The sequence below is a fragment of the Toxorhynchites rutilus genome, chromosome 2 (assembly GCF_029784135.1).
Source record: "Toxorhynchites rutilus septentrionalis strain SRP chromosome 2, ASM2978413v1, whole genome shotgun sequence".
In the NCBI taxonomy this organism is placed as follows: domain Eukaryota; kingdom Metazoa; phylum Arthropoda; class Insecta; order Diptera; family Culicidae; genus Toxorhynchites; species Toxorhynchites rutilus.
Genome location: NC_073745.1, coordinates 120,784,979 through 120,810,404, shown reverse-complemented (window position 1 = coordinate 120,810,404; position 25,426 = coordinate 120,784,979). Strand labels below are relative to the sequence as shown.

General features: G+C 39.1%; 2 protein-coding genes across 6 annotated transcripts; one reads left to right on the top strand and one right to left on the bottom strand.

The window, feature by feature from the left end:
- Window positions 1–211: 211 nt before the first annotated feature.
- On the top strand, window positions 212–1,548 carry LOC129769019 (methylosome subunit pICln). 2 transcript variants are annotated; one of them, XM_055771019.1, is made up of 3 exons: window positions 212–516; window positions 758–1,176; window positions 1,250–1,548. In XM_055771019.1, the coding sequence occupies exons 1-3, from the start codon at window positions 395–397 to the stop codon at window positions 1,279–1,281; spliced, it is 573 nt and encodes a 190-aa protein (XP_055626994.1). In that variant the 5' UTR covers window positions 212–394; the 3' UTR covers window positions 1,282–1,548. The 2 variants fall into 2 exon arrangements, with proteins under 2 accessions (XP_055626994.1, XP_055626993.1); XM_055771018.1 differs by having other exon boundaries at window positions 213–516; window positions 1,272–1,548.
- A 13,006-nt stretch (window positions 1,549–14,554) lies between these two features.
- Window positions 14,555–23,863, bottom strand: LOC129768468 (longitudinals lacking protein-like). Of its 4 annotated transcripts, none has more exons than XM_055770147.1 (4): window positions 23,728–23,863; window positions 22,201–22,453; window positions 22,041–22,127; window positions 14,555–15,843 (listed from the first exon to the last, which is right to left on the bottom strand). In XM_055770147.1, the coding sequence occupies exons 1-4, from the start codon at window positions 23,781–23,783 to the stop codon at window positions 15,649–15,651; spliced, it is 591 nt and encodes a 196-aa protein (XP_055626122.1). In that variant the 5' UTR covers window positions 23,784–23,863; the 3' UTR covers window positions 14,555–15,648. The 4 variants fall into 4 exon arrangements, with proteins under 4 accessions (XP_055626122.1, XP_055626123.1, XP_055626125.1 ...); XM_055770148.1 differs by lacking the exon at window positions 23,728–23,863 and adding an exon at window positions 23,587–23,721; XM_055770150.1 differs by lacking the exon at window positions 23,728–23,863 and adding an exon at window positions 23,587–23,721 and having other exon boundaries at window positions 22,201–22,402.
- Between the last annotated feature and the right edge of the window lie 1,563 nt (window positions 23,864–25,426).

Genomic DNA, 25,426 nt, shown 5'->3' with positions numbered 1-25,426 from the left:
CGTATTTAAAGCAACAGAACTGGAATAATAAAGAGAGTGTAGATTTTCAAACTTCTCTCGCTTTCGTTCTAAGTGAACAATCGCTATCCCAAAAATGTTCTCGCTTCTCTTGCAAATTCAGTTACAATACGGCTTCACCTGCTACAATTGAATCATCTTGGTTCTCGCGAATTTCAAAATCTGTTATCTCTTTCCAGCACATGTGTTGTGAGCTGTTTCTGCTTTGTGTCAAACACAAAACGGGTGAAAGAGTTTTGACTGCAAAAATACACTCGTAAACCCAACAGCTAAGGTGCAGTAGCGGTAGTTTTTATGCCAATAATTCGCACAAGCCGTGGTTCTCGTAATTGCTTTGTCGATTGTTCAATCTCGGTTTCGTCGGACAGAAAGCACAATGGTCACAATAGGTGAAGCTTTCGCGCCATTCGAAGAAATTGTTTACTCCGCCAACGATGTCAAGGTTAAAATTGGAGAGAATATAATCCCGAATGCCGGGGAATTGCATCTCACCCAAAGGTAGGCGCTCAGCAGGAGTTTACAGAACGATGAGTGGTGTTGTCATGTGGCATCACACATCTTCCGAAGAACGATTCCCATTAAATTTACTCTTATTTTTAATTTTGAAACGGATAATAAACAAAAATCAGTGCTCTGTTACGTTTGGAGCAAATATTTGAAGGATTCCCCTCTTGACTTGTCCTGTATTTGATCGATATGATACACTAGAAATTAACAATGAAATCTCTACCTTTCTCAGTGCATTGATTTGGAGCTGTAGCGAACGCAACAGCAGCATCACCATTCCCTGGCCTCGAATTGGCGTTCAAGCAGTGTCGTCCAATCCAGAGAAATGCATTTACCTTATGCTGGATATCAACTTGGTCTGGGCTGGATTCTACGAGGGTCGACCGCAGAACAATGGGAATAGGAATGCTGGCCAAAATGGCGAGGACGAGCACGATGAAGGCCACGAATCGGATGGATCTGATAACGAAATGACTGAGATGTGGTTCCAACCTCCCACGCCGCAAATCGTGGACCGAATTTACAATGCAATGCGCGAGTGCCAGAGTCTGAATCCAGATCCTGGTGCAATAAGCGAGGACGAAGACTACATGGAGGCCGAAGATGACGATTTGCAGGAGGTGGATGATATGAGGAATCTACAGCTGGACGGTAAGAATGATTTTCGTAAATGTTGTTTATCGTTGATGCATGGAAACTAACACGTCCCGTCTTCACGCCAAAGATAACCCTAACTTTCATTGCAGACGAGGATAAGTTCGCTGATGCTGAGGAATAGACTGTTGGCGTCTCCGCAATCGCCATCCCGATCGGGTAAAACTCGAAACAAAAAAAACTTATATATTCTTTAAGCGCACCAAAACAACTTAGCCGCCTAGCGGCTCATGCTGTGCGAGTATTTAACAATATTATTATTGAGCTAGGTTTACAAAACTATTCCATGTTTGTTCTAAAAAAAGAAATATTGTCGAATCTAAAAAATGAAAGTAAAATGATTTAAAAAAAAGCCATAAATTGATTCAATCGCTCCTTTTAAGATTGATTCCAGGTAAATCGTCGGATGCATAAATGCGTTTATTGACTGCGAGTGAATTGAAGTAGATCCACAAAACATTACCGAAAATCTAATTCGAAAAGAATGCAGTTTCGAATTATATTTTCGTTAGCGATTTATTATCCAACATTAAATTCGAATACATCTGAGACCCGATTGGATGATCTTCGAATGGAAAATTCAATCAAAACAGAATTTTGATAAGGAAATTAATCTAATTAAAAATCTAGGAGCTATGCAACAGCGACAATCTGTTTTACTGCTAAGGTTGAGATTACGTCAATCGAGGTTTTCCAAAGTCATTAATGTAGTGTCTTTTTTCTTATTAGATCTGTACGAAACATTCTAGATCCGATGGGTTAACTTAACACGCGCCCCGAATTGATCTTGCTAAGCTTTCCATTCTGCCCGCATCAAGAGGATTTGCACAATATCAGTGTCGGTCCCCACTCTCAACGATATTAATTGTATAAAAAGAAAATAATCAGAAATTCGACTAGAAAGCAGTCACATATCGTATATCGTGTTATGGACCCTATTATGTATTATGTCGATACAATGCCCATCACTCCGAGCAAAATTTCGTATTTTGTAAATCGAGATAATCTTACCGAGTCGAGTTCTTGCTCAAATTTCATGTGTTGCAGTTGTATGTATTTAGGCGTTTCTGAAATGTTTCTCAATAGAAAATTTCAGAGACGCAAACCAAAACAAAATAATTCTCTGAAGGTATGCGACAAGCAAACCGAACAACTCGAAAAACTCTGAAAGCTACACCGATAGCCAGTCTTCCGAAAAACACTGGTATTACACATGTCCACGCGATGTGAAAATTCCATGTTTTTGTTTGAATTCAAACATGATTCTCGCTAGTGTTGAGTGTCTATCCCCAACACGAACAATGATACACAAACATAGACATGTGAAAACAAACACGATGTTTATAATTCAAGAACATCATGAACAAACATATCACCCGATGTCGCAGTATTCATTGCTTTCGTTTCGTTTCTTTTCATACACGGAAAGAAATTATTCATCCCAAAACATTTCTTCGTAGAATACTTTTTCACAGAAACGAACTTGAAATTTAGTTCGCATTTCGAAAATTGCACGAACTAAGAAGCTATAAGTTCATGCACCAGAATATATATTTTTATTAAGGCTCATGTGGCGTCAGCCTAACGGGGCCGGGAGTCCAATATTTTGACAATGTTTGCTTACAACTATGTTAGTAATATGTAACCGATTACTCGCGGTTGGCTCGAGGTTAGTATTACAAGTGTTCTCATAATTGGGATGTTGGAGTCTTCAGTGCTCTGTACGTGTGCCCGACATGGGACACTTCCTATTGGGATGCAGCTGACCGTTAATCAGCAACGCCCTCCTAGTCTGCACCCCATATCTAGCGTGGTGCGTCTTTTTCGACTCGAGGAATCCAGGATAGAATGATCACCAGCCGGCGCAATCATCAGCTCGTGTAGAGTTGTCATGAGCGGTACAACCTTTGGCTCTTGTTGAATCATCAGTGGACTGCACAACCTTCGGCCCGTGTATCTGTAAAGAGTGTGTGTATGTATTGCCGCGACTAAGTAAAAGTTTATAGATCGTTCATGCACATTTTGCAAGTCTGATTAAATAATCCTTGGTTTCGTTCAAAAAAACATTCTCTGAATAGAAAGAAGCTTTCTATTTTTTTTGCGTGCATGTTGGCAATTGAAGTTTGGGGAGCCGACTGCATAGCGGGCGACGTCGTACAAATGCTGACCAAAAAAATAAATACCCAAAAATTCGTTTTAGATGCAACCTTCAGCGGCACACAGCAGAACCAGCAGAGAAATTTCAGCGGCTAAAACACACCATTAATTTCTCGATTTTATCACAAACTGAATGAAGGAAAAAACTAAAAGCTACACTTACACTGCACTACATATGCTATGTGTGCATGCGATTGCATCATCCTTTCTTCTCTTCTCTGCTCGTTTTATAGCTCGGGTCGCGATCGTCGCGAACAAGCAGTATTGGCCATTTGTATTCAAAGATCCAGCCAAAATTGTTGCTCCCGTGGTCGAGTGGTTAGCGTCACGCCTAACACTGCTGAATAATTCAATTTTAGTACTTGTTAAAATAGCTAATAATAGCGAATGTTACATGAATTCAATATATAAATTGATGCGTGCACTAAATAATGATATCAAATGTGAAAAACTCTCATATCAATCGATGTTTATTTTGTTCAGAACAGAAAAAGAGGTTTATTTTATTTGCCCAATATTTTTGATGAAGCACCCATTGTCATGAAAGGAAAGCATTTTTTCCATGTCAACATACCAACACACCACGCGTTGAGTGGTGGTGGTGTGGTGTCCGATTCACTTCTTCTACTCTACGCACTGCCGGTGCTTGGGGTGAAAATGCAAGAGAAACTGTACACCATGTTCGAACATCATGTGAAACATTGGGATTAAACATCGTATGTCCAAACATACCACGAATACAAACATGTCACATTTTCTAACATAGGTACGAAAAAATCATGTTTATACTCAAACACAAAACTGTGAACAGCAGCGTGGACATATTTATTCCGGACGCAGTGTTTTTTGTGAAACATGGAAGACTGCCGATAGCTATCACTTGGTCGATGCTATCGACATGCTCGGTATCTATAAAAGCAAAGGGCCCTATCGAGGATTGAATACAATCACACCGAGCAAAATCTCGTATTTTGTAAATCGAGATAATCTCGTACCGAGCTCGAATTTCATGTATTGCGATGGCATATATTTAGGCGTTTCTGAAATGTTTCACAAAGGAAAATCACAGAGACGCAAACCAAAACAAAATACTTCTCTGAAGGTGTTGGCGAGTATCTATCACCTCGTACAACACATTGAAACTTGAGCTCCGATATCTTTCGGTAATAGAAACTACGAGAATACGTAAGATCACAGTAGGCAATACCCGTAGAAAATTGGTGACCATGAATACCAAACATATTTTTTCACTTTCGGACTGGCTTTCAGTGGAAGCGCATGTGCTTCTCAACGGTTTACATTTAAAATTAGAAAATTGTATTTCTGAATTTAAAACTAATGTAAAAAATAAATGTAATTGTTGATAGTTAGAAAATACATGTGTTCGTGAATGAAAATTGGCTACGGTTGCTTCATCTGTTATACATTGATATGATCGCCATGGTTGAGATTTAAATACCAAATAACACACCTTGAATGCATTCTGAGTGGCAAGCTCCAGAAAACGCGTGAGCACAGTGTAAATCCGCGGAAATTTCTTTGGCGAAAAATTCCTACAACCAGAACAGGAATCTAACCCGAACCCCCGGCATGTTAAGTGTGATGCTAACCACTTGGCCATGGGAGCTTCATTCAGTTTAAATAGTCATTTAATTCAGCCACATCATTGATTCTCGGTCTGTCATATAGAGATGGGCAAATCAGCTCATCATGGTGAGCGGCTCAGAGCCGTTCAGCTCATACAAGTGAGCTGCTCATTCGGAACAGCTCTTCAGCTCATTTTCAAGATATGTCAGGCCGTACACGCGGGTATAGAAGAGTTAAGCCGGGTTCAGACGAGTAAGCATACGAGTCGGTCTAGACAGTTACTGCAGTGCAGCTACTCACACCGTGTGAACACATCATGCCAGTTAGTGTCATGTGTAATCCGGCGTGCGAGCTACTTCAAAGTTTTTTGAATTTACTCGCACTCGCATCCCTCAAAACGTCAACAACGGAATTTAAGCCGGGTTCAGACGGTGCGAGCAAGCATACGAGTCGGTCTAGTCAGTTAAGCCGGGTTCAGACGGTGCGAGTAAGCATACGAGTCGGTCTAGTCAGTTACTGCAGTACAGCTACTCACACCGTGTGAACACATCATGCCAGTTAGTGTCATGTGTGATTCGGCGTGCGAGCTACTTCAAATTTTTTTGAATTTACTCGCACTCGCATCCCTCAAAACGTCAAAAACAGAATTTAGCGCTCGAATCAGGGATGCCAAATCTTTACATTGTCTTTACATGTCTCTATTTTTAAGATATTTGAAAATATGCGAAGATTATTATAGACTTGAAATTTATTGAAAAAACAAATAAAACCCTCATAGTTTCTAAGCGGAATCGTTGTTATTAAACGGTTTTATTTAGCTTGCCCTGTAATCTGTTTGTATGTTTGTAACATGTCCCACATTAGTAGAAATTTGACCCCCTTCTTGTTGACCGATTGATCTGAAATTTGGAACACACCTTTATCTCTGTAGTCATTACAAAACTGCGTATTTCATTATCTTGTAAATCCAAGATAGAGGCCGCTACAAAATGGCGGATCCCTTTCTTCCTCAAAACCTCATCAATGTGGGTTTTCCAAAACCCCATCAATATGGGTATCAAATGAAAGGGCTTGACTAGCAGAATACAGTTATTTAAGAAAAATGCAAATCCAAGATGGCTGCCACTACTAAATGGCGGACTACATAGTTTCCCAAAACTTCATTAATATGGGTGTTGGGGGGAAGCAAACTACGCCACTGATGACTTGATCTGAACCTGCGCATCCGGACGGTGCCACTCCATGACGCACCCAGACAATCATTGACAGCTAGCTGTCATCACTGTCATTCTGAAAACTTCTCTCGTACCACACATTCTTTGCTAATCACAAAAAAGGAGTAGAGATAGAACCCAAAATAAAGTTGAATTCCCAAATTGTTAAATAATTGAATCATCCTGTCGTGCTTTGAATTTAAAACGAGGAGATCAAATGTAGGTAAAACCTAATAATGTAAAGTTCTTGTTTAATTATTGTTTCTCTTAATAAATACAGCTTTGAGCTCGCTATACATTGATAAAAACGCGTGCTGAATAGAACCTCCGAAACCCCCGTAACAATGGGTATCAAATGAAAGGGATTGACTAGCAGAACACGGTTATTTGTGAAAAATGCAAATCCATCAAAATTCTACCAAATGGCGGACTACATATTATGTCAAAACACCATTAATATGGGTATCAAATGAAAGGGCTTGAATAGTAGATCACAGTAGATCATGAAAAATTAAAATCCAAGATGGCCGCAATCACAAAATAGCAATATACTTTATTAAACGGTTTTATTTAGCTTGAACTGTTCGTATGTATGTATGTATGTCTGTAGGATTGTCCCACAGTAATAGAAATTTGACCAATAGGAACTGACCGGATAGGAACTGCTGTCATTTTAAAACTGCTTATCTTGAAAAATCCAATTTGGCCTCCGCTCAAAATCGCTGATTCCATATCATCTCAAAAAAAAGGTTGATTGAGATATGTGTATCAAACCAACGAACTTGACTTGGAGAACACACTATGTATTTTCTGCAATCTACTCAATATCGGTATCAAATGAAATTTTTTGACTGATAGAATACAGTACAATGCCTTTATTGTAGAGAAATATTCTAATGAAACAGATAATGTACTAAAAACTAGAAAATAAAATGAGTAAACAAAAACTTTTTAAATTATAAAATCCATTCATTTTCATTATCCACAATTAGTGATTTCATCATATGTCCCACTATTTTATTTTAGTCTTATCAATGCCCTAGACTAATGAAGGAGAGGTGTGATAACTACTAACTGCAACTTGCCTAATTATTTTCTCTAGCTTTTAGTACATTATTATGTTTAATCACAAATAAACCGTTTAACTTAAAAAGTTTTTTTACTCATTTTATTTTGTTTTGCACGCTGGTGGGGCACGTTTTCTTTTTGAGATAGTTTTCTTGGGATTCTAAATATAAAATCATTATCGGGCACAATTTTCATTCGAAATTCACTCACAACTTCCAAAAAAAGTATTGTTCTAAAAAACAGAATACATATTCCATTTAAAAAAGTAGATTTTCATTCATTATTTTAGTTTTTGAGGCGTATTTATTCCTCCTGCAAATCTACTATCATTTTCATTTCACAAATTGGTACACGAAGCTGCTGTCAAGGCGAAATAATTCAAAATTTGAAAAATCTTTTAGACTGCCATTTGTAGCACTACATACTTTCGGAATTATTTTAGCTATGGATGCTTTCGAGATTCTAAAAAAATATCGACAATAATCTGAACGATATTCCAGAAGAAAGGTACAACATTTCTAGTTTCACTTATGTAGGTATAGCATCCCTCATGAGTGTATCTTGCGTTGTATTTGTGGAGCAATTAAATCCAACAGTTTTTTCACTTTTTCAGGTGTTATTCTCAACACTGCTCTGTACTCTCGGGGATCATCATCGTAGAGTTACTTCAATATTGTATTTGTTGCTCCTTTTTTTTGCATCCAATTCCTGGACCGAATCCTTTTTTCTTTCTGCTTTTTCCGGATAGTACCTTCAGTTCAAAGAAATTCAGCACAAAGTATTTTTAAACACGGCCAGTGTGTGTTTAGCGATAAAATTGTGTAATGATAAATTCAACTGAAAATCTAAGACGAAAACTGCCAATAAAGAAGTCGATTTCGGATCAATCATCTGACAAATTCGGATCTGATTGCTGTTTCTGACGATTTGATGGACATTTGAAAAACCGCCTGGCATCTCTGGAAAACCTGTGCCGTAGTATCTAGTTTCTTGCCAGCAGCTCACATTGTGTGAACGGACAAGGCGAGTCAACCATTTGTCAAGCGAGTTCACCGGGTCAGTAGCTGCTCATTGTGAAGCCAGCTACTAGCAACGTATAAATGGGCCTTTACTGCAGTGCAGCTACTCACACCGTGTGAACACATCATGCCAGTTATTGTCATGTGTGATCCGGCGTGCGAGCTACTTCAAAGTTTTTTGAATTTACTCGCACTCGCATGCTTCAAAACGTCAAAAACAGAATTTAGCGTTCGAATCAGGGATGCCAAATGTAAAGAAATGTCTCTATTTTTAAGATATTTGAAAATATGCGAAGATATTTATAGACTTGAAAATTATTGGAAAAACAAATAAAACCCTCATAGTTTCTTAACGAAATCATTGTTATTCCGTTTTGCACGCTGGCGGGGCACGCTTTCTTTTTGAGATAGTTTTCTGGAGAATGTCTAATATAGAATCATTATCAGGCACAATTTTCATTCAAAATTCACTCACAACTTGCGAAAAAAAGTAAGGTTCTAAGAAACAGAATACATATTCGATTTAAAAAAGTACATTTTCATTCATTATTTTAATTTTTGACGCGTGTGAATAAAATTTTAAAAAGTCTTCTAGACTATCATTTAAAGCATCACATACTTCCGGAATTATCTTAGCTATGGATGCTTTCGAGATTCTAAAAAATATCGACAACAATCTGAACAATATTCCAGAAGAAAGGCATATTAATGTCATTTATATTATCACTCTTGCAGGTACAGCATCCTTCATGAGTGTATCTTGGCGTTGTATTTGTGGAGCAATTAAATTCAACAGTTTTTCCACTTGTTCAGGTGTTATTCTCAACACTGCTCTGTAATCTCTATAAAATTGTGTAATGATACATTCAACTGAAAACCTAAGATGAAAACTACCAATAAAGAAGTCGATTTCGGACCAATCATTTGACAAATTCGGACCTGATTGCTGTTTCTGACTATTTGATGGACATTTGAAAAATCGCCTGGCATCCCAGGTAAACCCGTGCCGTAGTATCTAGTTTCTCGCCAGCAGCTCACACTATGTGAACGGACAAGGCGAGTCAACCAATTGTCAAGCGAGTCCACCGGGTCAGTAGCTGCTCATTGTCAAGTCAGCTACTAGCAACGTATAAATGGGCCTTTAGCGTTCGAATCAGGGATGCCAAATGTAAAGAAATGTCTCTATTTTCAAGATATTTGAAAACATGAAAACAGATATTTATAGACTTGAAAATTATTGGAAAAACAAATAAAACCCTCATAGTTTCTAAACGAAGTCGTTGTTATTTCTTTTGAGATAGTTGAGATAGTTTTCTTCAGAATATCTAATATAGAATCATTATCAGGCAAAATTTTCAATCAAAATTCACTCAAAACTTGCAAAAAAGTATATTTTCATTCATTATTTGATTTTTGACGCGTATTTATTCCACCTGCAAATCTACTATCATTTTCATTTCACAAATTGGTACATTTTTTCGGATTTTTTTGGATAGTACCTTCAGTTCAAAGAAATTCTGCACAAAGTATGTATTTTTAAACACGATCAGCGTGTGTTTCGCTATAAAATTGTGTAATGATACATTCAATTGAAAACCTATGACGAATACTGCCAATAAAGAAGTCGATTTCGGATCAATCATCTGACAAATTCGGACCTGATTGCTGTTTCTGACTATTTGATGGACATTTGAAAAAACGCCTGGCATCCCTGGTAAACCCGTGCCGCAGTATCTAGTTTCTCGCCAGCAGCTCACACTGTGTGAACGGACAAGGCGAGTCAACCAATTGTCAAGCGAGTCCACCGGGTCAGTAGCTGCTCATTGTCAAGTCAGCTACTAGCAACGTATAAATGGGCCTTTAAAATATAAACATGTTGTGTTATGTGGTTCGGCTCGTTGAACCTCCAAACTGCCGCAAATACTAATAGACGTTACTCAGTGCCTAATATCTGATGCCGTTCATCTAGCTGATCCGAAAGCCGGGTTCAGACGGTGCGAGTAAGCATACGAGTCGGTCTAGTCAGTTACTGCAGTGCAGCTACTCACACCGTGTGAACACATCATGCCAGTTAGTGTCATGTGTAATCCGGCGTGCGAGCTACTTCAAAGTTTTTTGAATTCACTCGCACTCGCATCTCTTAAAACGTCAAAAACAGAATTTAGCGTTCGAATCAGGGATGCCAAATGTAAAGATATGTCTCTATTTTATTTGAAGGTGCGAAGGTATTTATAGACTTGAAAATTATTGGAAAAACAAATTAAAACCCTCATAGTTTCTAAACGAAATCGTTGTTATTTTGATATGCACGCTTATTTTGATAGTTTTCTTGAGAATCTCTAATATAGAATCATTATCAGGCACAATTTTCATTCAAAATTCACTCATAACTTGCAAAGAAAGTTTTTACAATTTTTACCGGGTTGTCGAATCGCTTGTTCATCGCTAATTCGTTAAGATGCTGGTAGTTTGGTAAACAAAAACACATTTCGCTTCCACAAATATTTTTCTTTTCGTCCAACATTGTTGATTAACTTTCTGACGTAGAACGTCTTTCAGGAAGGGTGCCAAATCAGAAAACAGGTCACGTTTTTATGTAATAGAGTTAACTTTAATAACTAGTTTCACAGCGAACGAATTCTGATTATTTGTATACAAATCGAATCCCTGAACGGTTTGAATTGATGAAAACTAGAAGTATTTCCATTCCCATACATTTGTGTGCTTACCTTCCCGTACCGCCAATAACGAGCAACTAATACATTCGTTTCTGCCCATTTTCAACTTATTTGGTATAAGTAAGCCATTCGCGATTTGAAACAACACCACTTCTCGTTCGGTGCTCATCGTAGAAACATCGTTGACGGCGAGCGTCGAGCGGAGTTAATCAAGTTAATCAAGACAGGTGAAGGAGGAGTATGGAGAAGAGTTTCTTTCCACAAGGGCTCTTCTCAGGGCTAGAGACACATGAACTGAAGAAGCAGAAAGAAGCAAAAGTGTTTATAGTTGATGATCGATATCTGAGAGGGAAGGACAAATTCTGATGCGAGTTGGCAAATAAAGGAAAATAACGTAATTTGTTGTAGAGGAACACAAAGATACTAACATATACGTGATATACGAATCAAATGCAGCGTTCGTGGTACGGGTCACGAGAGAGGAACTACTGCGATTCAAGCTGCGCCTTTTCTCGATAGTTCGCAGAGATATTTGCCTAAATCGATAGAAAACATTTCTACGCGCGCAGATAAATGCCACCATTCTGTGCAAAAGTTGATAGTTGTTGAATGAAATAAGGGTTTGCTATAAAGTATGGTGTATACAGAGAACAAACCCGGTTTTATCAGACACGTAACGGCACGAGCCGACAAATACATTATATATTTATATTGTTAGACATAGTGGGTTCTCATTACGCATCGGCAGCTCAGATAGAGCGAAGATATTCAACAAATATCATTATTCAACATTATTCAATATTCACTAAATATCTCCGCTCTCCGTTGGTTAAAGGTAGACATTGAGCTTTCTATCACGCGCTTGGGAAGCGACAATGACTATAATGAGTTTTCAGGTGGACTGAACACACTTTCAAGATGAAAATAATGAATGAAAAATAACTTTTCTATATCTAATATGCAGATCTACAGTGTGTGTCTGGTAGCGATATCCATTTAGGGAGGCATATTATTCTTTATCAGTTTACCAGGCCCGAAGGTAATTTTAAATTGTTCAAACTTAGAATGGAAATTTTTACTACTGAAATAATAAAAATACTTAAATAACATAAATGTAATGATAATAATAATATCCGAAATGATAAACAAGCGGATTAAATCATATAATTCCGTAGTTCTACGTCAAAAATGCAGTCGTTTCCTGGATACAACCCCTTACATTTTTTGCTCGCAAAGAACAAATGGTTTCTGTTTTTCTCGATATCAAAGGGACATTTGATTCAGTTTCCATGGAAACTCTCTCAGAGAAGCTTCCGACTTTCGCCAATTCTGAATAATTTCTTGTACAATTGTCAGAAAAGCACATGTTTTTTTTCTCATGGTACTTCCAAGTCTTCTCGTTACAGTTTTATGGGCCTACCACAAGACTCCTGCCTGAGCCATGTCAAACTACACCCAAAATTAATTTTTAGCTCATGTTTTGTCATCCCGATATATTACATTAAATGAGCCTAAAAATAACAGAAAATGTCATTACTCTCAAATACTGGTAAGCTTTTGTATAGTATTTATGGTACAGCAATATAACATTAATATGAGCGAGCGAAACAAGAGACAAATAAGCTTTCCGCATACTTTGCCACATGCACGGCCCAGACCGAGATCGATATGGCTCTCCTTTATGATAGTTCTGCAAGATACTCTGTTCACGTGCGATCTCGAGCTGGGTATCAAATTCTCTACGGTTTGATCGTTTGATCGTTTTTTCTTGGAAGCACAAACCCGCCCAATTCCAGCTTCGCCTATTCGCCAAAACGATCATGCACTCTATGTTTTTTTTTTTAATTTTTTTTTAAATATTGCGTTTAAGATACGCAATATGGCTTTAAAAGGCACATTTAAAATCAAAATTTATATTTTGATTTTAAATGTGCCTTTTAAAGCCATATTGCGTATCTTAAACAGAAATGTCAGCAAAGAATCAATTTTCTCCAAACAATAATCGAAACATTGCGGAATGTCCATCCAGGAGACCTCATTAAGCTGTACAAATGTTAAAAGCTTCAGCTAAAAGCTGTTAGAACAACAATATCATCAGTGTTAGAATATGCTAGTTTTTGCTTCCGATCAACTGCCAGGATTCATACTCTCAAGCTGGAGAGGATACAATATTGTTGCTTGCAATAGCCATGGGGCGATTGCATTCGACACATACGATGAATCTCAAAGTCTTGGCGAAAGTACCTCTTACTCTTCGGTTCTCAGAATTATCTTACAGATTTCTTCGATTTCTTCGAAAATCTATCTAAATCTTCTTTCAGATTTCTTCGAAAATCTATCTAAATCTTCTTTCAAATTTCTTCGATAATCTACCCCAACTGACTCCTCAGTCAAGTTTTATGCCTGTATACCATGAGAACCTTATTCACGGAGTGCAGCCTTCACCAGGCATCTTCAACCAAGTCATTTGTCATTTTTAAATCCGTTGAATATTGATAAACACTCATCTTATTTCTTGACAAGAATAAGACAACTATTGAGTGTTTTGGTCGAAAAAATTTCCAAGATTACCTCAGCATGGGTTCCCTCTCATTGCTCGATTCTGAGGAATGAGAAAGCGGACTCGCTAGCTAAGGTAGCCGCTTCAAAAGGGACACTCTTTGAAAGGCAAAATGCTTGTAATGATTTTTTCTAGATGCAACACACTCGTAAGCTGTTAACTGGAAGGTATGTGGGGTGAAGATGTGTTCGGTCGTTGGTTACACACGTTTCTCCCTAAGGTCTCGCCGAGTGCATCGTTCAAGAAATGATATGTAGGTTGGATTTCATTTGCGTGATATTTCGGCTTATGTCCAATCACTATAACCTAAACGCGCATCTTTATCGCATTGGGCTCGAATCAAGCAATCTATGTAATTGTGGCGATGACCACCTCGACATCGAACATGTTCTTTGGTCGTGTATCCGGTTCCATGCTGCCCGCTCTCAACTTTCCAGAGCATAGAGATCACAAAACAGACAATCGGATATGCCCGTTCGGGACATCTTGAATATCCGTGCTCCTGATCTTCTGTTTTTGTATACCCTTGTATCCGATGGATAAACTTTTACTTAGTCGCGACAATACTACACATACACTTTACAGATACAAATGACTCGGGCCGTGCATGCCGGTGACCACTCAACAAGAGCCGATGATTGTACCGCCCAACGACCATTCTACCCTGGATACCTCGAGTAGAGAGAGATTCACCGCGCTAGATATGGGGTTCAGACTAGGGGACGTTGCTGATTAATGGTGAGCTGCATCCCAATAGGGTATTCCGTGTCGGTCATACATACAGAGCATTGGAGACTGCAACATCGCAATTACGAGAACACAATGTAATACTCGAGCCAACCGCTAGTAATCGGTTCCTCATTACTCACATAATTATAAGCAAAAAAAAATTCGAAATATTGAATTCTCGGATCCGTCATGCTAACGCTAAATGAGCCTTAATAGAAATATATATTCCGGAAAAAATTTGGGAAAAAGTAAAAAAAACAATGCTGTTTAAAGAGACGTGCAATAAACGCTAAGGCTGCGAAAAATAGAGTAAGAAATATCATCGAGGACGAGTTTCGGATCAAAATAATAACAACCATACGATTACTTTTCATTTAATTCCTACAAAATTTACTGTCTCGTGAAATACAATTGTGCTAACAAAAAAATATAATAATATAGCAATACATACTAAACCAAGGTAAGGTGAGATAGATAGAAAAATAGGGGGTAAATCATGCTTTGATTAAGTTCGCTTGACGCGTCCTCATTAGACGATTTCACAATCAGTTAAACGAATAATATTAAACTCGAGAAGATAATCTTTCACTTGCATGTAATGTATATTTCTTACTTTAAAATTGATCCTTTCTTTAGTATATAACTGCGCGGGCTCTCTTCATGCCTGTTTGTTTTTTTTTCTTATTCATCTTATTATCCATTATGGTCAGAACCATCCCACTTTTTTAATGTGCACTTCCTAACCGGCACTATCTTCCACCATCATACATCTCCTCATATTTACACACTACCAGAAACGCGTATTTCGGGCCAAACAATAAATTGGTGCCAGGTAATCTAGTTTCCTAAAGCTGCACAAACCGTATATTGGAACAGCTAGCCTACGCAGTACCCTTATTATTGATGCCAAACGGAATTATGGGTATGGGGGAAGTGCATCGTATATATATAATTAATCAACCAACTGAATAAAATTTAGAAAGAACAACTGCTCTTTTCTTCAATATTTTATTTTGTTTTGGAATTGAACGTTACTATTGGTAGTAAAAACCTAAGAAGAAATGTAGAAAAGATTGACTGTTCTTTTTCACTTTTCTGTTGTATAATTAATGTCAAATTTTAATATTCTTACTATATGCACGGTCGCACGCTCTCTATCTCTCGTTTAGTATGCATTTGTGTATGTTGTGTTAATTTCACCAATTGTGTGTGATACCAGATTATTTACCTTACAATATTTGCAATTGGTAGCGTTGTAGCACCAGCGGAGTCACCTCCTCCCATTCGCGGAATATTAACTTGCAATCGAGCTTGGGGATCACACAATTTAGGTTCTGCCTCTACGAGGATTTGGTGTGTATGTATACGAGCAGTTTTCATCGGGGAAGTTTCTCCTACAAGTGCTTGCCGCCATAAAAGAAACGAACAATAGGATAACACAACATAACACCGGTTCATTAGCCCTCTCGCTTGATATTCGTCGGTGTTTCTGCGAGGCCTTTCACTTTCAGTCTATCTGCGGTTTTCAAGAACGTCGGTAGCTGTTCCTGGGACACATTGACCTCGCCGGCGTACATGAACTCTAGGATCGCCTGCAGATGACTGTATGACACGTCCTTCAGGATGATGATAGGGTGCTTCGACGGGTTTTCCTATAGTTTTGTTTTATCAAATCAAACAAGTTTTACTTAGTGGTATTCAAACGAACATGCGGAATAGTTAACTGAAATTGCAAATTAAGATATGAGCAATTGCCTACTGATTATCGTGTAAATAACGTTTGCATTTAAAACAATGGACTTTTCTCGGATGGTGATAAAAAACTAAGACAAATAATTGAGTGCGAGTGGCCTTACGACAGTTAACCGGAACATTCGCCATGGCAGACGAAAACATGCGTGTAGGCATTAAGCCGCTGCCGCTGCGTCATTGCCTGCAGCTCCGAGACCAGTGAACGAGACTTCCGCTTCCTGACATGTATGTCCATGTTCGCCAGGTACTCTTTCACTGTTTAACCGGTTGCACCGACTTTCCTGCCAAGCGCACGCAGCAATGTAACTTTTTTCCTGGATCTTGCTTTTCAGCATCCTCCTGAATTCTGAGAGATGAAGACGCCACCAAAGTAAAAACTGCTTTGTTTATATTTTACAAACCTCCCAAGTTTTGCGGAAATGGAACACGAACAACGAATTCTTTCATGGGTGCACAGACTGTATATCTGCAGAAGTTTCCCTAACAACGAAGACAATCAAGACGAATGAAATGCAATATTTTCTAGAATACACTTCAATTGGGTTGTCCGATTAGTTTGTGCTGCCACTGATGATAATCAAATCGAGACGCTGTTCGAGAGTAATTCTCAGTACACGACACATAAAATAGCATATTCATTCCAAATATTTATATTCATGAGCATCTGATTAACCTGGGTTACGATGTACGCAGCAATGTATGGGTTCTACACTAGTTGACCGAAAAACATTGAATGGATCGTGTCTCCATCAGCGACCCGCTCTATAAACTCAACGTAAGTTCACAGGTTTCGAGCAAATCGTGAAGGGTGATGAAGAATTTAATCATTTACAACAATGCTGATCGAAAAAAAAATTTGAGCAAGTGAAATGAACCACCTTAGCTATCCCCAAAACCAATCTTGGAGGAAGTCTTTGTATCTGGTGGGATTGGGAATTCTGTATTTCTGTAGTTCAGAAAGAATCGATAGAAGACGTGAAAGCGGACCAGGATTCCACTAGTTATGAAGACACTGACAGTGACTTTGTGTAAATGGTCGCGACCTTCGAGGTGAGAGTTAGGTATACCAGCTCCAAGCGCCTCCACGAAGAAACTAGTGTACATCAAGATTCCAACATAGTGTTCATATTCATCCATGTGGACGATAACCTTTTAGTAGTGGTGGGGAATACGCAGATGGCGTCAAGCATCAAGATCTAGGCAGCTACCAATGATATTGGTAAATGAGCTGTCGAACGAGGTTTCCGACTTTAGAGGCAAAAGAGTGGTCACATGGTGCTCAAAATTTACAATGGGGATGCGTTCAGGAGCCAAAATTTACAACGAACGCATCTACCGCCGTAGGACTTTGAAAATAAGTGGTCGACTACAACCTGAACTTCACCATGCCTACGCGGTGAGGAAGAACTGTGGCACCCGGTTTAATGTTTTCAAAAACCATTACCAAACCTCACCGGAGTAATAACCGAGTACCCGTTTACGGGTGGCCAAAACCCGAACCCTTGGCATGTTAGGTATGACGCTAACCACCCAGCCGCGGAAGCACAGAGCCCTAACGTCCTGGGTTAATAACTGCGAAAGCCATAAATAATATTTGCCTTTATGCCGCTTTGAAATATTACTCGAAAATCAGATAAGGTCTATGACTTCAGAGCTACGACTTGCGAACTTCAGTTCAAAATATCGCTGCTCGATCTGGAAACGAAACGCAAGATAAGCTTTAGCGATGAAGAACTGACAGCGATAAAGGAATTGGTTGATGCCCTCGAACCAGTTCTGGTCGCTGTTGAACTGGTATTGCGGAAGAAATGCACACTTATGAAGCTGACGTCAGATTGCAATTCATGTTAGAACAGCTATCGCAACCATCGGAAATTTTGAAGCAGCTGCTTGAAGTCCTGATTGAAATGATTGCAGAAAGAAGTTTCGTAGATGAAGATTTGTTCCCGTATATGAACAATCATTCTGCTCATGATCGTAAATTATATAATAAATTATGATATTTGCGTCTTATATCAAACGTCTAGGACTGCATTGATCAAGCAGACACTTCAAATTGTTCCTGACTTGATCAAATTTGACGATGATGGTATTGATTCAGTAGTTGGACAACAGGAGGAAAAAATTCCACTGGACAATGCGAAACCTGCAGTTGAGCATCAAGGAAAAACTTGAACGACGATTGCAACAATCAAATGTCTATTAGCGGATTGATGAAAATCCTCGGACAATAGTTTTCGTACAGAGGGCATTAGAGGCAAATACATGAAAATGGTATTTGGCACTCTTCGTACTGTGCGCCAACCAAAATGAGGTCCAATCTAGATTAGAAGACGACAGAATTAACATTCTCTGTGTCCTTAAGTAATACTTAAATCAACAAAAACTTGCAACATTTTTTTTGTAAATTAATCATTCTATATAGAAGCCGTTCCTTCAAGACAATTGGGTATTTTAAAGTATATTTTTTACCGGTAATTCACCGGTTTTACCGGTGATGGAATTTTCATTACCGAATAACCGGTTATTGAAATTTTGGCACGGTAATGCAATCCCTACTCCGTTCAGAAGCGTGCGCGTTCAAAGAACGGTACCCCGTCGCGACGAGAACGGACATCGGATCGATGGAAAAGTGGCTGCAACGTTGCGTGCGCTTGGTCGGGAGATCGGTGCAACCGGCCAAACAGTGAAAAAGTACCTAGCGAAATTGGATATACATGTCAGGAAGCGGAAGTCCCGTCCACTGGTCTCGGAGCTGCAGGCAATGACGCAGCGGCAGCGGCTGAATAAGATGGTCAAGTCGATTTTCCGGCGAATCGCGACGTGGCGGTGGTGATGGACGACGAGACCTATCCCACCCTGGATGGCAACGACTGGCAGGGCACTTCGAATTTAACCGCCCCCACGAAGCAAGTGAGCCCCGAAGTAAAGTTTAATGCAGACACCAAGTTCCCCAAGAATGTGCTGCTGTGGCTGACAATCAGGGAGAGGGAGCAAACCTGAAGCGTAAGATCTACTCCAACAATTTTGTCGCAAAAACTGAGAAGGAATTGATAAATGAAACGAAGAAAGAACTCACAAACATGCCTACACGCATGTTTTCGTCCGCCATGGCGAATGTTCCGGTTAACTGCCGAAAGGCCGCTCGCAAGGGCGTAGATTTTTTTCTGCAAGTAAGCTAACATAATTACCTTCCATGGGAAATTTATCAAACTCAATTATCTGTCTTAGTTTTTTTTGTCACCATCCGAAAAAAGTCCATTTTTTAACGCAAACGTTAGAACACATCCCTTCCTTCCTTAGTTGTCTTCATTCCAAAAGCTGGGAAACGTGATCAATCAGTCCCAAAAACATCTAGACCTATAAGTTTATTATCAATACTGTTGATAATTATGGAGAAGGTGTTGCATGAATACATGAAGACGGTATTCATGTCCAAATGCCCATTATCTAAATACCAGCTTGCCTACCAATCAAATAAATCCACAGTCACGGCATCACACACGCTTGTGAAAAAATTTGAAAAATCTCTTTCGTCAAAAGAAACTGCATTATGTGCATTTCTTGATATCGAAGGTGCTTTCGATATTAAGAATCGGAGCTGGGCGAGTTGTCGATATATATGATTGCAGCAAAAGGATGCCCACGAGGAGGATTTGTATCACCTCTCCTTTGTTCACTAGTGGTTGATAACCTTATGAGAAGCTTCTGACTTAAAATGTTCTATGGGATGTCTACTTTACTGTAGTTTTAGTACTGTAGGTTTGCCCGATGCTCCGTTTCGTAGTCACAAGTCAATTAGTGGACCTAAGTCTTTGCTTAAGGAGCATTCTGTAATTCGATTTCACTAGTCATATAGTGATTTATCTTGTTTATACCGGGTCAGATATCGTGTAACTGCGACGCGCAACCAAAATAGTTTTGTTCCCAGTTGGATAATGTCTATGCAAATAGCATTTCTATTATTGATTGAAAAATGCAGGTGCTCCGTCTAATGTTTTTGCTATAAAAATATGAAAACCCCTGCCTTACACAATTATGGTGTACCACAGAAGGTCTGAGCAGAAATCCTTCGTAAACAACAATTGTTCCTTTCACCAAAAAGAAAAAAAAACAGATGCTGGAGTGTATGGTCCCAGAATAAAAATTCAGTAGCTATAGAGAACTGGTTGGCAGTTTTTCCGACAGAAATAGCTGCAATAATGACGGGTATTTCAATAGGGACGCTACAAAAGTAAACCGATAGGGGCAGCAAACGACGCCATATTTCTTGACATTTCTCTTCAGTAAGGTTTGCCATTTCATAATGGAAAGACATACGACTCAACAACGAGTTGAGATTATTAAAATTTACTACTGAAATTCGGAGTCAACGGGCTCAACTTTAAGAGTGCTACGTCCAATTTATGGTCGTCATAATCGTCCTGCCAGATCAACAATTGAGCGTCTAGTGGAAAAATTTGAGTCCACAGGCACAGTACAAAATGTTCCCGTGCCAGTGAGACAAAGAAGTGCCCGTAGTGTCGAGAATATTGCTGCCGCTAGCGCATCAATTGAGGAAGACCCAAATCAGTCTCTCATACGTCGTTCTCAAGCGTTGGGCATATCTGTGAAATCGTGGAGCTAATTTTGCGAAAAGATCTTGGCCTACATCATTTGACGCAAGAACTGAAGCCGCTCGACCACTAGAAGCGTCGTATATTCGTGAATTGAGCTGAGTAACAACTTGAAAATGATCCGGTTTTCCATCGAAAAATCATCTTCAACGATGAGGCTCATTTCTGGCTGAATGGCTTCGTCAATAAGCAAAATATGCGTTATTGGCCAGGCAGCAATCCACACGTACTCCATGAGTCGTCATTGCATCTTGAAAAAAAATCGGTTTGGTGCGGTTTATGGTCCGGCGGCTTCATTGGGCCATATTTCTTCCGTGATGATCAAAACCGGCACGTTACTGTGAATTTTTGGCCCCAATTGGATGACAGGGAATTATGTGGCTCCAACAGGACGGCGCCACAAGCCACAGAGCGAATTTAACAATCGATTTATTGAAAACCATGTTTGGTGAGCGTGTTATCTCTCGCAATGGCCCAGTTTATTGGCCGCCTCGTTCGTGCGATTTAACGCCGTTAGACTATTTCCTATGAGGCTTCGTCAAGTCTATGGTCTATGCCAACAAGCCAGCGACGACTTCGTATTCGAACGTGAAATTGGGCCACTATCGGCCGATCTATGCTTGAAAATCGTCGAAAATCGGGTGCAGCGTCTGGACTTCTGCAAGCGTGCCCGTGATGGCCATGCAAAAAAAAACCGAGTTCCATACATAATGGCATCAAATGTACTTTTACATGAATAAAGAATTTCATTGATATCCAAAACCGTTTTTGTTTTATATGAAAAAAAACTTTTGTAGCGCTCTTATTGAAAAAACCGATAGAATGTATGGCGTTCCTTGGTATATAGCTATCGCATCATTCGTCGAATCCCCATGATAAATGCGACAGATCGTAGTTGCCAGCGAAGATAATAGAGTCAGTTGACAACGATCGGTCGCAGATTTTGCAGATGCCTTCGATCACGCAGTATGACAATGTACCGATAATGTCGCCACCAGAGATCACTTTTTAATGCCCTTGAGGCCCAAGAAAAATAAACCTTTGTCACTATCAAATAGGTGTTTGGAATAAGTTTCCCGAATCTTTGGTTGGAAATATCATCACATCCCCTATACTCTGCCCGTCAGGCAAGGAATTTCACTGAATTCGGGTCAATCAAAACGGTCAAGACGCGATCTAGAGGTTTAACAAATATTTTTTTCAATTAAAAAAAATGTGATTCGAAAACAAATTATGAGATAGTAATCACACCACCCTTTCCATTTTTAACACTTCTACTTGAGCATGCACCAAGATGTTTTCAAGGATAGAAAACCTCAGACAAGGAATATGCTGGCGTTGGAATTGCATTGTGTCAAACGGTAGATTAGTTTATCACTCACAGAGCTATACATTATTTCATGTACATGTAAATTTAAAGTGAGTTCAAGTGATGAATTTCAGATATCTACCAAATATTGAAATAACAGTCTTTTTTTTACCTCCAGCAAAGACTTGAAGTAGGGACTGCATGCTGATAACACCATCTTATGCGCCTTGCACGTTTGTCCTTCGCATGCCAGCGTTACCTTTGAAGAGAACAGAACACACAAATCCAATCAATTCATACGGGCCAGACATCGACCGAAAAGATGCACTTACATCTGTGAAGCTTTTCTCATTGCGGAGATGTCGGAACGAGGTCACCATATTAGTTTGGAAATCATTCCATTTGAGGAAGTACTGTTGCTGATCAGCCATTGTCCCTGTGTGTTGATATCCGTATCCGTTGCGGTTATTGATTCTGCGGAAGCTTGTGGCACTAGAAGTATACGCGCGTAAGGGAAAACAGTCCTCCACTCTTCTGAAAGGATCAGGAAAGGAAACCAAAGCAAAACCAAAAATAAAAGGAGACCTGTAAAAAACACATTGTGAGAAGGATATGATAAGAGTGAGAATATTAGATCGATTATAATTTCATATTAATGAAAGCAATAACGAAATGACTTTTATCACCTCGAACATAGTGATTTAAGAATTCAGAAAAACAAGCCGGTCTTTTCCAAAGTTTCCGTCAGCGCATATGTAACAATCCGAAAGCTCACACAAAAATAGCTGATAAATTCAACACAACTAATGAGAGTACCTCTCGGAAGTTCAATGAAAACAACACACGGCACTGCAAATCCAATTTTTGATGAAAGAAGATACATCTACCAAAGAGAGAGAGAGCCTTCGACTGTAGATTTTTTTCTTCATTCCACCCTTCCCAACTCTTTCATTGAACACTCACGGCCGTCTTTCATTCCAGTATGCACCAGTGGCAGCAATTGTTAGAAAATGAGAAAATGATGCATTAACTTCCCTTTACTATGTGATCTTATTTTTTCACACCTACAATTGATAAAACTATTATGAACAAACATCCCAAAAAAAATGCGATATATTTCAAAAATGATAAAATTTCTTCATCAAGAGCTGGCCACACTGGAAAAAATGCAAATAGCAAATAGCAGCTAAAAACAACAGCACCTATGGTGTGATCAAATCCACATCCAAGGTCTTTCTTTGCATTGCACCATTTTTTCGCAACAAAGAACGGCTCGTGAGCGCTTCTCTCCCCCCACGCATCAATCTAATCATCCAGCCTTTTCCGAAATAGCGACGATCATTCCGAGAAAACGGCATCCGGAAGTCTCCCAAAAAAACCCCTCAAAAACGGGAACATTCTCCATTTTCCTTCAGACCTTCGTCTGTCTATACGTCGCCATCTCGCTCTCGCTGCTACTTGCTAACGTCAAACGTGAATGCGGAGGAGAAACACGAAAAATCATAACACTTGACTAGAAAGTAGGAGACGACGAAAGCTTCTTCTGCTGCTGGCAGCCGTTGGATTTGCCTAACATTATGGGTTTGTACAGTTTCTATGGGTCCTTGCCGACACTCGAGATTACACATTCAGAATCGGAGAAAACGTAAACATCGCGTACGTGGATTTGTCCAGCTTGGTTGGGCAAACACAATATATTCCTATCAAAATGGGTTTACCTCTCCGGAAAGTAGAAGCGGATGGTTTTTCGGTAATTTTGCACTGTTTTTGCTAGTTGATTTTCACTGGAATTATGACAACGGCAACGACGACAACTGAACACTGTAATATGCAATCTTTCACGATGAAGGAACACTCACCTATAATCTACTGATACTCGCTCTCCTATTCGTCTCCCGCATTTGGCTTGACACATACTCTCTTTTTCTCTGGCAGAACTACTCTTTCCAAGAAATGAAATGCATCTCTCTCTCGCGCTTTGATATAAACTTCTCACGATCTCATTTCCTCCTCACTGCGAGTTCAAAGAGAGAATCCACTAAAAGAGGAATTTGACGATCATTCCATAGAATTTGCCACGATTCAGACTCAAAACAAAAATGTTAAATTTTTTATTTCAATAGATTTAATTTTAGATGAGTGTTTTGAATAGATGTTACGAATATAATTTTTTTTTCAAAATGATGCAGCTTCGGAGCGCCGTTGTGAGTGAGACTAAAAATGTTTCATTCAATAAAATCAATTCCACTTATCTCTGGTATAACTCACTTCTCTCAGAATGCATCTAATTCTCTCATGATTTACGACTTTGTTCTCTTGTTGATTTATTTGCTCAGAGAAGACGAGAGAGATAACAAAGTACTTATTGTTTTCTTATTTTTGTTTTTTTTTATAAAATCGAATGTCTGTAGGGGTAGGAATGTTATTTTAAGATGGAATCCTACACTGATAATAAAAACAGACAAATATCCGAGACGAGATTCCGGACCGGACCGGACGCGGACCAGCTGCCGGTTGATGCTTGTTGGTTGATTAAAGTGCGATTCACATACAACATCCACGTCACGTTCACGTTCCGTCACGTCACGTTGCGTCAATCATTCTTCCATGCAATTCCTATTGAAGCATTCACATACACCAGCAACGGCAAGTCGAAGTTGCCGTTGCCGGTGAATGTGAATGTTTGCATAACAACTGCTTGGAAGAATAATTGACGCAACGTGACTGGACGGAACGTGAACGTAACGTGGATGTTGTATATGAATCACACTTAATGGTGATACTTAAGGTGGCCGTACACTGTTTGCCCGGAGGTCAAATATTTGATATTTTTTGACAGATAAGGTTTGATTTGATATTTGTACAAACACTATTTTGTTTGCCACTCTTCAATTTTCAACAGTAGTAAACAATATCAAACACCGAACATGGAAAAAATCAACTGAAATATTCAAGGTAACCTAACCGACAGGTTCGAAGAACAGACTGAAAAAATATTCTAGGCATCCAATAATTGAATATTTGCTTGTCGTGTTTTGTGTAGAAAATATTTGATCAGTACACGGTGACCAAATTTTATCTGTCAAAAAGAGTCAAATATTTGGCTTCAGTCAAACAGTGTATGAGCACCCTTAGAAAATATGCTACTACTTAATGTAGTTATGAGACATACTTCCAAACAGTGTTGCCACACGTACAGATTTATCTGGAATGGTACAGTTTTTTCGTTATTTTTGGTACAGATTCTGTACGGTACAGAGTACAGATTTTCATAAAAAAAATACAGATTGGTACAATTTTTTTTTCCAATTGTTCTTATATTTGAACAAAGAAACATTAAGGTTTCATAAGTTTCATAAGGACGAAATTCCTTACAAGGATCGTCTGAAAGGATTCGCGTCGGTGCGACGTATGTTTTGCCTCAGATCAACAGATTGTCGTTTGTTCCAGGCTAAAAAACCTGAATTCACGATGCTACATGAAGAGCTGAAAGATTTTTATTTGATCATTCTCACCATTATCTGCGAGGAATCTTAAGTTGTTTCAATGTCCAATGAC

Coding starts and splice junctions, on each gene's coding strand:
- LOC129768468 (XM_055770147.1), bottom strand. CDS start 23,783: ATGTGTCAAGCCAAATGCGGGAGACGAATAGGAGAGCGAGTATCAGTA. Junction 22,454..23,727: donor CGAGTATCAGTAGATTATAG/GTGAGTGTTCCT, acceptor TGTTTTTTACAG/GTCTCCTTTTATTTTTGGTT. Junction 15,844..22,040: donor ACTTCAAGTCTTTGCTGGAG/GTAAAAAAAAGA, acceptor ACAAAACTATAG/GAAAACCCGTCGAAGCACCC.
- LOC129769019 (XM_055771019.1), top strand. CDS start 395: ATGGTCACAATAGGTGAAGCTTTCGCGCCATTCGAAGAAATTGTTTAC. Junction 517..757: donor GAATTGCATCTCACCCAAAG/GTAGGCGCTCAG, acceptor TACCTTTCTCAG/TGCATTGATTTGGAGCTGTA. Junction 1,177..1,249: donor GAGGAATCTACAGCTGGACG/GTAAGAATGATT, acceptor TTCACGCCAAAG/ATAACCCTAACTTTCATTGC.